This window comes from Anser cygnoides, chromosome 3 (genome assembly GCF_040182565.1).
Source record: "Anser cygnoides isolate HZ-2024a breed goose chromosome 3, Taihu_goose_T2T_genome, whole genome shotgun sequence".
NCBI lineage: Eukaryota > Metazoa > Chordata > Aves > Anseriformes > Anatidae > Anser > Anser cygnoides.
Window position 1 is genome coordinate 122,501,225 of NC_089875.1, and position 15,729 is coordinate 122,516,953.

A 15,729-nucleotide genomic window follows, 5' to 3' on the forward strand; every position below is an offset into this window, starting at 1 on the left:
TACTAATTTTGTGCCTTTTATTGAAATTGCTCTCTGGTGCTTGCCGTCAGTGCCCTATTCAGCAGCTTCCCTTTCCTGTGGATACTGAACAGAACCACAGCGCGCCTTTCGTTAATGAAGAGCTGCTGCTATTACCTCTTACCTCCTTTCTGCGAGGAAAGGATCCTAGCTTAGCCTCGTGCAGGCTGCAGCTAATTGCTTCAGGAAGCAGTAGTTCAAACAGTTAACGTGAAGCTATTGATTATCCTTTGTGATTGGGGTCACGCTCGTCTCTGGGATCAGACATTCTTTTGCACTTATTTTTTCTCCTTGATCTTACAGCTGGCATTATCATCTGCACTAATTTATGTGTAGATACATACACAGACCCCAAATTTGCTAACCTATGCTGCTTTTTTAACCCGCTGCTCCCGTACCCCATCAGTCTCACGGCTTTGGAGTTCATTGCAGGTGCAGCCGTATCTCACTGGTATTCCTGCTGACACGTGTGGTGTCTGCTTTGTTATGGCCGTCGTGCGATGTGAGGCGTTCCGACTCATGTCGTTCTGTATTTTTGGTCTTTTTTGTTGCACTCTCTCAGCCTCAGCAGCGAAAGCGTTCACTGGCCCTAGTGCCCTGGTTGCCTGCCCTGTTCCGTACGCACATGTGGGAGGTTAACCTGGCTGCTGGCCACGACGGTACGGGTTTGCCAAGACAGGAGGTGGGAAACCATGATTCTGAGTCTGATCACAGAATCCCACAGTGGTTTGGGCTGGCAGGGCCCTCAGAGCCCCCTCGGTGCCACCCCTGCCATGGGCACGACCCCTGCCCCCAGCCCAGGCTGCCCCCAGCCCCATCCAGCCTGGCCTTGGGCACTGCCAGGGATGGGGCACCCACAGCTCCTCGGGGCAGCCTGCTCAGGGCCTCGCCGCCCTGGGAGGGAAGGATTTCCTCCTGACACCAAATGGTTTCCCCGGCTGGCCACATATCCATCAGCACTGCCGCCAGAGCAGAGCATTTTCAGTATCCTGTACCAAAGAGGTATAACATAGCCACATAACCAGCTGTGATCTGGTTCCTATCCCTGGTTTCTTGCTTGTAAGGGGATGATATGGAAGTCCAAATCATGGGAACCTAGCAGCCTTGCTTTAGGATTCCACATGGCTAGGACTAGATTTCTTTACACTCTATCCAGGCTCATTCGGTGAGCCTATATGTTCATGTACTGGTATAACCAGTATATTCCCGTAGTTCTTTCTTAAGGAGTGAGTGATAGTCACTTTCCCCTTTGTTTCCGTGTCATTTATCTTCCCACTCTTACATGGGGTGCACAGTTAATCTGATCAGAAGTGCCACCAGGCAGGCAGGTACCTGACCACGGGTCGTTCCAGATGAAGATAACCATTATCTGTGTCTGTATTTTTATTTAGACTTCGGGTAGCTAAACCTGTGTGAAGCTGAAACTTTTTCAGGCTGCGGTGTTGTTTGATAGCAGCTATTTGCATGATTAAAATCATGAAAAAGAAATGGACAGGAGATGAAAGATCTGAAGCCAGTCACAGGAATTGCTGTTGGCTTTCCGAGGAAAACAGCTGCCTCGCTGATACAGGACTAGGAAACAGAAATGATTCTTCTGTTACACAAGTAACACTTGCTGGAGGTGCAATTTTCATGAGCCTCATGAGATGATCTGAAATGGTGAGGACTGGCTAATGTGCTGCAGGCAAACCTATAAAGGTTGGCTTGTCCGGTGTGCTCATTCGTACTTTTTTCTTGCAGTGTCATCTAGACTGTCACAGACATCCTCTCCCCAGGCCGGCTGCCCGTCACCTTCCATCCAAACAGGCAAAGTCATCTCCTCGTCCCAGAAGCACAGCAAGAAGGCACTCAAACAGGTAAGCAGCACAGTCTGGAACCTAGTCTAGGGATTGTGGCAATAATTTTATTTCTCTGGTAAATCATCTTGCCAAGTGGAACCGCACTCTGCAAGGAAGTAAGTCAGGATTTCCTGGCTGTCTGGTAGTAAACAGGGCTTTGTTAAAACATCCCCCTCTCCTAAAGGAGATTGAAAATACCGTGCTATTTAGTGCTTTGCCTTTTCCCTGAAAAAGCAGCTGGAAATTTTGTCATTGTTATTTTAGATAATGGATAGAAGACATTGTTTATTTTCACCCAACCTTTTGTTGAGTGTCCTTAGCTTTCGACAGTCTGTTTTAGAAAATGGAACGTCTTTTTGAGAAAAGAATTAAGTCCTCTGACTTCATCCCCTAATTAGGGGCGTACTTTCCCTTCCAAGGAATTCTGTGGGCAATGTGTGTATTTATTGAGGGATGAAGGGGAAGGACTGCACACTGACTTCTACTGGGCATTAGGAGAGAAGGAGGAGGACTGGTTATTTTCCATGCTCGGGGAATGACTGTTCTGTAGGTAGTGTTTATTGCAGGCACTCAGGATGGAATGGGTAAGTGTTTGTACCTCAAATGATCTGTTTCTTTTAATGAAAAATGCAAGATGAATTAGTCCCCTGAGTTCCTTATTTGCAGGTGTTTCCCCAGCTGCATTGTTTAGTTTTCCATGATCCTTAGAAAGGAAATGCTTTAACAGGGTTAGATTTACTCCTTAGTCGAGTAAAATCTGTAAGGAGTTATGAATCAAGTTGCAGAGGAGGTGCTAGTCGAGGGATTACGGAAGCTTGTCACAGACTGATGAAATCATGATGTGTTCTGGATAGGATTTACCTTTACCAGCCCAGCCTGCTTTCTTGAATTTGCCAGCTGGGAAACAACACTCAGAGTGGTATTCAGCTATCAGAGATGCCTACGGTGTTTGGAAAAGGATTTGCAGTGAGAGCGAAGGATCTAATTAGGGCATATTGTTGAGGAGAATATTACATGAGAAGATAAGGAAACTGAATAAACTGGAGCTTTGTTTCCAGCAAGAGTTGGATTGATGTCAAAATGAGATGCCTGCTTTAGGGAATCTTCTGTCTTTCATTTCCCACTTTGCTGTTTCTCAACAGAAGCAGCAGTGTTACTATGGCATTGCTTGCTGCTGTTCGGTGAATTAAAGACGTGAGATTGTGTTGTCACTTCAGGCAGATTTTCTTCTGAAGAGTCAGGTTTCCACTTTCATTTGAATCCTCAGAATGTTGCTTCTCACTAATTCAGCGTGATATTAACTATACTCTTTGCCATCCCTTCCTCATCCCTCTGTAAGCCTGGCTGGCAATCATTTGTCTCCAACATCCACAGTCTTTTCTCTTTTAAGAGAGTGATCAAACACATTTAGGGTTTGTTATAAACAGTCCTTTTTCCACTGTTGTGTTCGGCAGTTTCTCTTCATTTTCCCTGTTCTGTGGGTCCCTATTTCCAAACCTACACTCCGTCTACTTTTCTCCTCTCCTCCCAGCCTGTCATTACATGCCTAATAGTTTTCCACTTTCCGTGTCTGAATTCCTTCTGCCCCTGTTACCACCAGCCTTCCTCACCTTTACATTTCCTCCTCTCTGCCTCTGCTCTCTTCTTCCTCCACTCCCCAGCTTTCATATCCTGAGATGTGTACGTCCTGAACATCCTCATTCCAGCTCTGCCTCTGTATGTAGTAAAATATGTCAGAACCAGTGAGTTCCAAACTTCAGACAGTGTTCTCAGTTTCGCTGTTCAGAATCTCATTGGTTTGGGGAAAAAAGGTCAGAAACCCAGAAAGAGAAATGGGGAAACAAATCGTGTCTGCATAGCATAGCATACCTGATGGCGCTTCACAGTTCTGCAGCTGTCGATAGGTCCAAAAGCAGTTTCTGATGGTTATCATCTACCATCACGGCAGCTCTTCTCCCTGAATTCTTTCGTCCCAGAGTACAGCATCAAGTTGTAGCATCGTGGTAACTTATCTTCTGGGCACACGGGTAACTTATCTTCTGGGCACAGAGGTGTTGCTGAAGAATGCTGAAACCATTCAGACATTCTAACTTACCTGCCTAAAGTTTGCTCTGGCTTTGGGTCAAATGAAGATCATCACATGCCCGATCCATTGCTTGATTTTGGTTCCAGTGGAATTCTGCCATTTTGACCAAATACCACACCCTCCACCTCTTCCTAAACGGGATTGCTCCCGTGGGCAGGAAAAGTCATAAAAATAGATAGAATGAGCAAATGTTGATAGCAGGAAGGAGACAAATGTCATGAGTAAAGTTGTAGGAAAAACATAATTCTTGTTTCACTCAGTATCTTAAGGAAAGCTTTCATATTTTTAATTACACCCGGACTATTTGCTAGTGTGCACTGGAGAAGACAGCTGGCTGGATTCAGCGCTCCTGTCTTAAGCACTAAGTAATTATCACTGGAGGGAAGAGAGAGCAGATTTGCAAGTGAGGACGTTTAACCCTTGAGCACCATGCTGCTGCTATACTGGCAGTAAGTATCAGGTCCTTCAAGAAAGAAGAAATAGGAATTAGTTCCTGAACAGATCAGGGTTAAAACTGTAAAATACATCCAAATAGTATGGCGTACAGTGGTGTGCCAACACCACGCAGTACAGTAAGCAAGCAGATGGTTGTGTTCAGCACAAGCCACATGTTCCTTCCAGTGCTTTTGAAGAATCCTGAGTTAGAGGTTTGCAAAATCTGAGTCTAAAGTGACAGAGGCATGTCCGTGCTCATCCTGCTAAAATGATGAAACAGCCGTGGGGAGAAGCCTCCTTGGTTACAGTGGTAGTTTGGTGATACAGAAAAAAAGACACTGAGATTCTGAAATTAGTGATCTGGATCCAGACAGGTGATTTCTCACTCTTTGCTGGAAAATGCAGGAACCTCCTGATTCTTTCCTCTGTTTCTCTCCAATCCACTGACCGTCTCCTCTCCTTACCTAGCTTGAGCAGCCGTCCAAAAGACATCAGAGTTCAGATATCATCGGGGTTTTGGAGACTAGGAGCCATAACCTCTGTTCTGATAAGGTTTATACTGCTGGCCTTTGTCTTTATCCGTTTTTTAATCTGTTGTTGCCACGCACACATGGAAGGAGTAAGGTCAGGGACCGGGGTCAGCTGTACCCTACAAAAGCTCTTGGGTCGGTGAACAGTCCTTGTTGCCTTCTGTGTGACGAAGGGAGCAGCACAGCACAGACTTCTCCCCGTTAGGTGTGTCCCTGTACATTTTTACCATTGCTGTCGGGGGCCGTAAGCAGGTCCAGAGCAAGAGCTGGGAGCACTGGCCCAGCTCCCGGTCCCTGCTGCCAGCCCTGCTGGCATCCGTAGTGGAGCTGACGGGGAGGAACGTGCTGGTGCTGTAAGGTCTTCGCTTCAGTGGCAATTAAAGGAGATGCTGCTGATACTGAACAGCACCGTTTAGCATTTTGCTTTTTCAACCCTGCAGAATAAAGCAGTGGTTTCCACCCTTCGCAGCGGGGTTTGCCTCAGAGCTGCCCTTCGTGCAGACCCCCCCGTGTGCCCAGGACACCTGCCTCCATGGGGACCACGGCGGAAGGAAAGGGCAACTTAAAGGCAAACAGAACAATAACGAACCCCTGCGCATGGGCACAGGGGGAGCATTCGTGTGGTGCGGGTCGGGGCTGGGGAGAGCTGTGGATTTTGTGTATCTCGCCTGTATCAAGGCTTCTCGTGGGCTGTCCCACACCATCCATACGTCCAAGCTCAGATGTTACAGCCTAAATGGCAAGGCTACTACTTGGTTTAAAAAACACGGGATCTCCAGGCTCAGAGGGTGGTGGTGTATGTTTATACTCAGCTTGGAGGCTGGTTGCAGGTGGAGCTCATCGTGTTTTTATCCTGGCACCTTTCCTGTTAAATACCTTTTCTCAGTGTCCTGCAGGAGACGGGATGCAGATGACACTGGTGATGCACTCAGGGGCATGGCTGCTGTTCAGTAGGGCCTGGACAAGCTGGAGGAATGGGCTGGAAGGAACTTCATGAAATTTAGTGAGGACTCAGACTAGTAAGGGGCAGACTAACTCCCTGCAATAGCACCAAGAGCAGCTCTGCCGAAAAAGAGCTCACGGTCTTGGTAGACACAAGCTGTAAATGAAGCTTGCAGCATGCCCTGGCAGCTTTTTGGGGTATTACAAACAGGAGGTGGAGGGGGGTGATTATATCTATCTGCTGATTATTATCATTATCATTATTATCACTCGTTATTCGACCTCTCCTAAAATACTGCGTCCTGTTTTGGGGCCAACAGAAGCCGACATTGATGAACCGGAGTGAGTTTCGGGGAGGCCACGGGATAGTGCTGGAGCGCTTGCCCTGTGAGGGGGGCTGTGGGAACGGGGCTCCTTCAGCCTGGAGAAGGGGAGGCTGAGGGGAAAACCGGACAGCAGGGTCCCTCTGTCCCCTCCAGGTGCTTCTGAGGAGGGTATTGATGGAGCCAGGCTTGTCACAACAAGCCCTGAATTATTCTGTGATGAGGACAGGACTCAATATATAAAGATTTATAAAGAAACGGAGATGATGCTAGCAGAACCTAAGTGTGAAGTTGACACGGAATTTAAGAAGAGACGTCTGATGAATAATTGTTTCCTTCCCTTCCCACACGTGCCTCAGCCACCACTGGCGTGGGCACCTGAGACACTGCACAGGGGAGAGCTGTGGGGTGACAATGAACAGAAGCAGAATTGTTTTACCTAAGCTAAGAAAAATGCAGCAGTCAAATGGCATACAGAAGAGGAGGTGAACTGAACATGTGAAATCTTAAACATTTGAAGTGATTTGTGTAATAGAAGTATGGGATTCACACAAACACCTAAGCATACTAGTGGTCTTCGTAGTCTAATGTTTTCCTGACAGTCACCGTTGCCTGCAGTTTGTCTTCAAACAAGAAAAGAATTCGTCTTCAAATCAGAAAAGACTTTGTAAAAGCTTCCTTGAACTTGTTTATAGATTTTTGTGTTACTTGTATGAATACCAGGTCTCTCAAATACCGGCTCTCTCTCTTTTTTCTTGTTTTTTTTTTTTTTTTTGAAACCTTTTGACCTCAATAAGAGGAGATTAATTGTGATAGCAGAGGATATTTCCTTAGTGATTTTCATTTTTTTTCTCTTCAGTTTGACTGAATATTTTTTGTCCACAGGACAAGCAGATAAATAGGAGCTATTTAATAGATGGGAAAACAGAAATCTAACATGTCACTTCGTTACTTGTATCCTGTTGTTAGTCTTCCTCAAGCTGTGTCTGAAGGTCTGTCTTGTTTTCCTCATGTGGCAGGTTCTGCAGACTCCTGCGTATTTTTATTCTGGCTCCTAGTTCAAACTGTATTTCACTATTGTTATTTGAGATAGTGGATCTCTAGTTAACAGTCCCACTCCTTTGTATATATAACAGCATATTACTTTCTGTTACTTCCTATTGTGAAATTCAGGTGTATACTTAATCTGTTGTAATTTATTCTGTCAAATTTATTTGGGTTTTGAGTTCATTTTTGGAAAACAGGCAGTTTGGTTTGGGTAAAAGCTGCAGTTTAACCAAATTGCCTCCTTACTTCCTTGTCTTAGTCATTTGTGTTTTTTAGGCAGAATTATAGTTGCCTTAACAGTCTTCTCTGAAACAAAGGATTTCAGTGTTCTATTCTTTATTACTTTCCTAATTAAAAAAGTCTTTCTTATTAGGTATCGTCTCTGCTGAATGTTTTTAGTAAGTTGCTACTTGCTTCTCCAGGAGATGGAAATGAATTACATTGTGGAACTTTTACTTTGAAGTTATTTATATAATTACTTCTTGAACCAACTCCAGATTTGGAATTCTTTCTCTTTGCCTTCTCTAGAGATCATTTTTTCACGAAACACACAACTTAAGTTCTGCAACCATTAGCTTTTTGCTTTAAATGCAAAGGTAGGAAATGTCTCTACTTGTAGAACTGTATTTAAATAGACAGTATCAGTGTCCCCTGCAAACTGAACGTATTTCAGAAGCCATTTTAAGCTTTTGATGGACTTACAGTTAGAATCCAGCTATTGGTTGCTGTAAAACAAGATGTTTATACTGTATATTAATAATTTCTAAGAATATTTTTAATATCTCTTTGCTCACGTTCTTCTGTCCTCTTCCCCAGGCCTTGAAACAGCAGCAGCAGAAGCAACAGCAGCAGCAATGCAGAGCAGGCATGCCCGTGTCGTCTAATCAGCATGTCCTCCTGAAGGCTGTCAAGGCAGCCAGTGACTCCACACCTACAAAATCTGGTACGTGGCAGTGACATTCCTGTGTTTTCTTTTACGGTCATTTTCTCTGTATCTTGCTTTTTCTTGTTCTTAGGGGAGGAGAGGAGAAAGTCCCCTTTCCATATGGTATTCTTTCTGTTTCTGAAATATTCCAGCTTCTTGTTTCCTGGCTTTGGTTTTACTAGGGATGCATTCTGTTAAGAACAGATCTTGAATAGGTCTGACTGTGCCATTGTCTAGTTAAAAAGTTTTTTTCCATGACAAATGTCTTCCCTCATAGTTGTCTCTACACTGTAGTCAGGTCCTTCTCGTGGCTAAGCAAATTAGATGGCATTTCTTTTTGTATTTATTTCTCTTCAAACTGTCTTTTCATTTTGTAGTGCGGCTTTCGTGTCTTGTTCCAAAGATGTGCGTTCTTATCTGAAAGATCCTCAAGCGCCTTCCTGTATTTATGCTGCATTAGAAATTAAAGAGATCGCTGCTTTTCTCTTGCTCATTCAACAACTTATTTGCTTCCTTACCAGCAGAAGATTTTCACTAGTTACCATAAATTCTTTGCAGTTATTTCTAGGCAGTTGCTTCCAAACTCTTCTCAGCATAACTGCTTTCCAGGATGAGCTCCTGGTTCTGTAAACACGACTTAAGTTGTTTTCTCCTAGATGCAGCAAATGCTTCTGTGTTTGTATTGACTGATTAACACTAAGACCAAAATGCCGAAGGGCCCGGAGCCCCCGTGCTGTGAGGAGAGGCTGCGAGAGCTGGGGCTGCTCGGCCTGGAGCAGAGGAGGCTCCGGGGGAGCTCCCCCATGGCCGTCAGGACCCGCGGGGAGGTGCGGAGAGGCCGGAGCCGGGCTCTGCTCGGCGGTGCCCAGGGCCGGGCCCAGAGGCCCCGGGCCCAGCCCGGAGCCCCGGCGGCTCCCCCTGCCCCTCAGGCAGCACTGCTGGGCCGGGCGGGTGCCGGAGCCCTGGCACAGGCTGCCCCGAGAGGGGCCGGGGGCTGCTCCTTGGAGAGCTCCCCGAGCCCGGGGCCGTGGGGCTGGGCACCCTGCTGGGGCAGGAGGGGACAGGGGCACCCAGGGGTGCTCCCAGCCATCCTGGGGGGCTGGGATTTTGTGATTTACATATTGTACAGTTAAATTACTTTGTAGACCAAGTCCATAATTGTTTTATCAATCCACAGTTTGTTGAGTCATCTGTAAACGTTACCAGTAGTGGCTCTGTAGCATCTCCCAGATCACCGATTGCCAATTTGCTTTTGTTCATATGTATGGCAGAAACCAGAACAATGGCCATATCAAGTCAGAGGCGTTTGGCCTCTGTTCAGCACGGTGTGTGAACAGGGTAGGCATGTGGCAGTGCTCTCGCAGAATCTCACAGGTTGTGCCCCAGGGACCTTCCAAGCAGGAGGAGATGCCTTTGTATTTCATGGACTCAGTGGCATTTTCTTCAGTGCATTGCCTAATCCGGAGGGTGGGTATGCTGACTTCGTAAATGCCTTGTGGCAAATGTTACAGTGTAAAAACTATTGTTGTTATTATTTTTGAGCCAGGCTCCTTATAACTTTGATTCCATCTGATTATCAAAAAGGCAATGAACAACTATTGTTTATTCAACAACTTCTTGCCCCTCATGTCTTTAGTAAACATCTCTTTCAATTGGAATAGTCCTACTGATTTTTCTCATTCCTCATCAGGAAAGCTATATGCCTACGGAGGCAGAGAATGAACACATGGTAATCAGGGTGCAGATGCATTGTGAATTTGTATAGCATTCTGATATTCTAAATTCTGTTCTTTTTCTAATAATTCCTAGCATTCCATTTACTTTTTTAGACTCAGCCAAAAGCAGGCATTTTCCTAGAACTGCTGAAATTCTGAGACTCTTTCCTGAAACGTTATTTTCTATTTTAGGGCCCGACACTGCGTATATATGGTTAGAAGAGTTGTTCTTTTTGTACATCACTTCATGTTTCTGTGCAGTGAATCATGGCTGTTCTGTCGCTCGTTTATTCACTGGCACGAAGTATTTCTGCAGCTATAACGGGGAGCAATGTGTGTTGGGACCTAAGTCACGAGCACAGTTTTGGTACACAGGGTTGGTGTTATGTCGTGTGGAGCAGGGAGAGGCAGGAGCAGGATCAACAGCGCTGTGTACAAGGGGAAAAGAGGGTTCGCTTTTCGAGGCTGGGATCTCTACCAAAAAGCAAGGATCTCCTCCTCTCGTTCCCAGTTCCGCTGATTCTCATCCTACCTCACTTGCCTCTGCAGCACATGCTGTCCCCGTCTGAAGTCCCTGCACTTTTACACTAATTATCATGGGTAAAACGCTGTGCTGTCTGTCACACTCAGACCCTTCTGTGAGATGGCAGTTCCCTCCCCCTCGATAATTACGTCATTTTTTCCATTCTTCACCCTTGATCTTCTTGACTCATCTTGATTCATCTCAGAAAGATGATGACCATAAAAATGTAAGCATTGAGAAAAATGCAGCAGGAGCTCTCACTGTAAAAGGTTTCTGCCAGGTGTCCCTGCACAGATGACGTGGCTGAGCCTGGCAGTCATGAAGCTTACCCAAAAATGGCAGAGAAAATGTTACACAAAAGATCACAACAAAATTGTATCTCCAATCTCAAATCCTAAGCTATTTTTAGTCTTCTTAAAAATGACTTTTTGGCAAAGCCTGATAACCAGGGTAATACCAAACCATTTTCTAAAGAAGGCGGCTGTGGCTTTATTATTATTACAGCATCTGTTACCCTGATTCCAGTTCCAAGCAGTCAGTCCTTCAGCCAACAAGCCTTGCTTAGAACAAGAAGCAACTGCCTGTGGAGAAAGAAACTGCATCTCTGCTACTGTGCTCATCGTTGCCAAAGTACTGGGCACCAGAACTGGAACTCAGTCCATCCCGTCTGCTACATCCCCTGCCTGACGCAGCCTTGGCTGGCAGTCAAGACAAGCTAGCAGTCTCTTAGGCAGTCCCTGGCATGGTTGGGTGTTTAGCACAGGCCGAACATCGCTCCCAAAAAGCAATCAGTGCAGCCACCCTGCCTGGGGACTCAGAAAGCTTAAAGCTGCGAACACGGCCAGTGTGTGCCAGAACATGGCCAGTGTGTGCCAGAACATGGCCAGTGTGTGCCAGGCGTTCCTAGGGCCGGGGGGATGCCCAGTGACACCATTTAGTTTACTGGCATAGAAGCAGCCAGAGAGGATTACATAGCAATAAAATAACAGCAGCATGAGCAACACTTTGCTGCTGGACCTTCTTGGTGTGATTATATGAATTACACGTTTAGCTGAAATTCACTGGCTGGGTTAAAAACTCTGTAGTCATCGGAAACTAGCCCTAGGACCCTCGAGAGCTCATCTAGTCCACATCCTCTCCTCGGGGCAGGATCTCGTGTGCATTCCTGACAGATGTTTTCTTCAGCCTGTTCTCAGAAACCCCACCGATGCAAAGGCCAAAAACTCCCAGCAAGTCTCACCCTTCCTGCTTTGTTAACTTTATCCTTAAATTGTTTTTATCAGCCACCAATCAGAATCTGTTCTTGTTTTGGTTTAAAACCAAGATTTCCTGTCCTATCCACCATGGACATGCACATTATTTGATTTCTTCTCTCTACAGCCTTCTGCATAATTGGAGATGTTTCCTCATCTCTTCTGATTTTCTTTAGTATAAAATTCTTTCTGTGTTTTAGTGTGTTTGTTTATTCTCCCTTTCCAAATAGCCCTAAACAAATCCAAACCAAAACTAGACCAATCTGTCCTGGCTTGCTGGTTGTATACTGCTGGAATGTTTCTTGTAACATCTGTTCAAACATATGAAGGTTGCAGCTATGCTCCGTACATCCATCTGAAAGAACCAGGCGTGCTTATCGACTGTACTTCATGCATCGTTTCATAGCAGAGTAAGGGAGGTGGGTACTGAGCAGCTGATGTTGTTGCCTGTTGTTCCCAGGCAGCTTTCTAGTTCAGATCCTTTCAGAAAAGCCCAGGGGAAAACAGTTAATCTCACTGTGCTTGTTTGAAGATCAGTCCTGAGCTGTGCTTGTGCCCCTTACACCTCAGCTGGTGTGGTGTGAAAGGGAAGCCAAAATCAATCCATTAGAAAACTGCACATTTCCAGTGGCCGTGTGAAGAAAATGTAGTGCCAGGTGCATAAAGTGTTTGGTATAAAATGATAGTTTAAAAGCCTTTTGCAGTTTCTCTGCTTATTAGGATTAAACCTGAATGCTTCATTAGCACAACTCTCAATGCTGTTCCTGGAGGACCACACCTCCCGAGCTCCCCGCCCCAGGAGGAATTGTGTTTTCTCTTAGGGAAGTAGGAACAGGGGAGAAGAAAAAGGGCCCAGAGCAGCTAGGATATTCCCATAACATTGTTAGCTAACATGGAGTAATTATTAAAATAGAATAGTAGAGTAAATAATCTAAATTCATATTACATAAAGTGCTTACAGTGTTTTCGGTCTTAATTCTTTGTGGTCCTGGGAAGGCTTTTGCCATTCCTGCGTGTGGCCAGGAGGTCCTGCTGCCCTGCACAGGCAGCACACCAGGCCCCTGGGACAGGAGGTCACAGCACATCAATTTCTCTCCTTATTTTGGTTTTACACTTCCCACGACATTGCCACATCCACTTTTATCGTGGGTGAACTTAACTATTTTCTTCCAGCATTTCTGTTTTTTATTGTGTTTTTTTGTTTTGTTTTGTTTTGTTTTTTTCCCTTCTCTCTCTGACTTGCCATGTTTTGCTGCTACATTGCAGTTTATAAGGTGTGGTACGTTCTGCCTGTTGGTCTGTGCAGCCTTTCTGGTACTACTCTGAAGCATGTTAGAGTTGTAGAATAGTTCGTGTGGGGAGGGGCGTCAGGGAGGCCTATAGCCCAACCTCCTGCTCAAAGCAGGGGCAGCTTGGCCTCCGCTGGGTTGCTCAGGGCTCTGTCCAGTCAGGTCTTGAAAACCTCCAGGGATGGAGATGGCACAACCTCTCTGGGCCCCCTCTCCCCTGCTGGGCTGTCCTCATCGGAAAAAAAACTTTTCCTTAGACCCCTCTTTCTCTCAGCCTCCTGCTCTGCACCCCTGTGACAATCCTGGCTCCATCTTCCCGACGGCCCCCTGTAGGAACGAGGTGGCCACCCTCAGCCCTTTCTTCTCTAGCCTGAACAAGGCCTGGTCCCTGTGCCTCACTTCACAGGGCAAGTGCTACGTCCCCTGAGCATCTTGGTGGCCCTCAGCAGAGCTCAGCCCTGTTTCTTCATGTCTTCATTGTACCTGAGAACCTGGGCCAGGACGCAGAATGGAGGAGCGGTGTAACGAGTGCTGACTAGAGGGGGATAACCTCCCCCCTGGATCCTGGGGACCTGCTCATGCGGCCCAGGAGGCCTTTGGTGCCGGGGCACACTGCTGGCTCCAGTTCAGCCGCTGTCCGCCAAGATCCCCCGGTGCCTTGCAGCAAAGCTGCCCCAGCCTGCCCTGTTGGCAGGGGTCCTTCTTCCCTGGGGGCAGGACTTTGTGTTTGTCCTTGTGAGGCTCCTGCTGTCCCTTGCCTGCAGCCTGGCTTGGCCCCAGCGGGTGGCTGCTCTGTCCTTGGGCACAGGGGGTGCTCCCCGCAGTTCGGTGGCACCTGCAGACTTCAGCAAGTCTTTTGTCCCCTGAATAAAAACGTGAAGCAGGCCAGGTGCCCAGAAGCACTCGCTTGTTGCCACCCTCCCGGCAGAGTATGGAGCATTGCCCACCAAGTCCGACCATCCAGCCACTGTCCCATCCTGTTGTCCAACCATCCAGACCCCGACGTCTCAGCGTGTTCGGTATTGCAGGACGCAATGTCACATGTCTTGATAAAGTTGAGGTAGCTGGCATCCAGCTGATTTCCCTCATCCACAAATCCAGTCATTTGATCCCAGAAAGTAATGAAGCTCCTCAGGCATGATTTACCCCTTGGTAAATCCATGCTGACTGCCTCCAGTCACTATCGTCTCCTTCGTGCGCACAGAAATGTGCTCCAGGAGGGCTCACTCCGTTATTTTCCCAGGGATGAATGTGACTATCCTGTATTTTCTCAGATCGTCTTCTTGCCCTTTTGAAGGTGGGTGCAACATTTGCCTTAGTTGTGGGGAATCTGCCCCAGTCTCCATTTCTTTTCAAAGATGGTAGAGAGAGGCCTGTAAGGACACGGGATTCGGCGCCGTTCCATGCGTGAGTGGATACCTGCTATTGCGTGTACACCTGAAGAGAGCAGAGAAGACCTCCTCGTTTTCTTAACTCATCTCACTTAAAAAGAGGAGAGAAAGGAAGGCAGGGAGAATCTAGGGAAGAAACTCTTCCCACCAGCAGTAAAAAACACTGCTACAGAAAAAAGGGTGTGGGTGGCACTGCTTTGTAAGGAAAAACTGTAGTGGTAAAATCATTAGTTTAGCTAAATGGTGACTTCGGATGAGGACATGAAAATACCTCTATTTGAAAGAGGAGGAGGAATTACTGAGGTTGGTCTAAAATAATACAATTTAGAAAAATGGGTAAAAATTTAGAAAGTACACATAAGGTACGAATAGGTTTTTTGTGACACCAAAGTCTAGTAGGAACTGAAGCTGCTTCTGAAAGGACATTTTAACAAGATCATCACAGGATTGGATATGGATGGGAAACAAGATGGGACCAAACGGGAAGTAGACTGAAACCATAGCTGAAATGGGTGTCTCTTTATTTTGTGACAGTCTGAAAGCTACAAAAGGCTTTTCTGCTGTCAGCCTGTTGGGCAGTAAGTGAGTGCTACAAGAATAAAGGCATGTAAGTATCACAGAAGTGCTTGTCCCAGAGCTGCCGGGATTAGGGTACACGTGTTAAAGAATCTTTATTTCAGTCCAAACAGATGTCTCGTAATATTTCTTTGTACATCCCTGTGTTTAAATGTTTCAATTTCCTGTGCAGCTTGGGAAGGAAAGCAGTCAGATGGACAGTCAAGCAGCCCTCAGAACTCCACCTCCAGTTCCTCTCCCTCTGTTAAGCTCGATAACTCCTTGCCAGGGCTGGGGAAGAAGCCATTCCAGAGATCTGACAGGCTCCATGCAAGTAAGATATTTATTTTTCTGCTTACAGAGATTTAGTTATTCTGATGACAGAACAAAAGCCTAAATAGCAAAACTGACTAAAATGTGCATTTAATTCCATTGCTAACGTGATTTCTTGACAATCCTGGAAGGTGCTCCTAATACCTTCTGTATGAACTAGGATAAATAATTCAAACTTGCCACATACAAATAAGCCTTTGTTTACTTCTTATCATCAGGGGTTTCTGCCTTTAAATTTGCAGCTTACAGTTTGAGAAGCAAAGAAGGATTTGCATTATTTAGCAGACTTCTTCATGTGTTTAAGATACTTCGGTAACATTAAAAAATAAAAAAAATATTAAAAATAAATAAATCCTTCCCAGGTCTTTATACCTCAGACCCCAATGTTATTCAGCTTCCTTTCAGTTCATTTGAGTTAGATCTTTCTCAGCTTTCATGACCTTTTGTGGTTTCTTTTGCATATACCAATGATGAAATTAACCTCAGTGAACATAAGGCCATGCTGAGGTCTCCATCTATGCTAATT

The 15,729-nt window shown here is 45.9% G+C and overlaps 1 protein-coding gene across 2 annotated transcripts in view; it reads left to right on the forward strand.

The window, feature by feature from the left end:
• ASXL2 (ASXL transcriptional regulator 2) overlaps positions 1-15,729 on the forward strand; it is a 115,149-nt gene that overhangs the window by 77,228 nt on the left and 22,192 nt on the right. For both annotated transcript variants that reach the window (XM_066995231.1, XM_048053406.2), the window contains 3 exons: positions 1,759-1,874; positions 8,036-8,162; positions 15,064-15,204. In XM_066995231.1, coding sequence (XP_066851332.1) covers positions 1,759-1,874; positions 8,036-8,162; positions 15,064-15,204 — 384 coding nt within the window. The remainder of the gene's footprint in view (positions 1-1,758; positions 1,875-8,035; positions 8,163-15,063; positions 15,205-15,729) is intronic.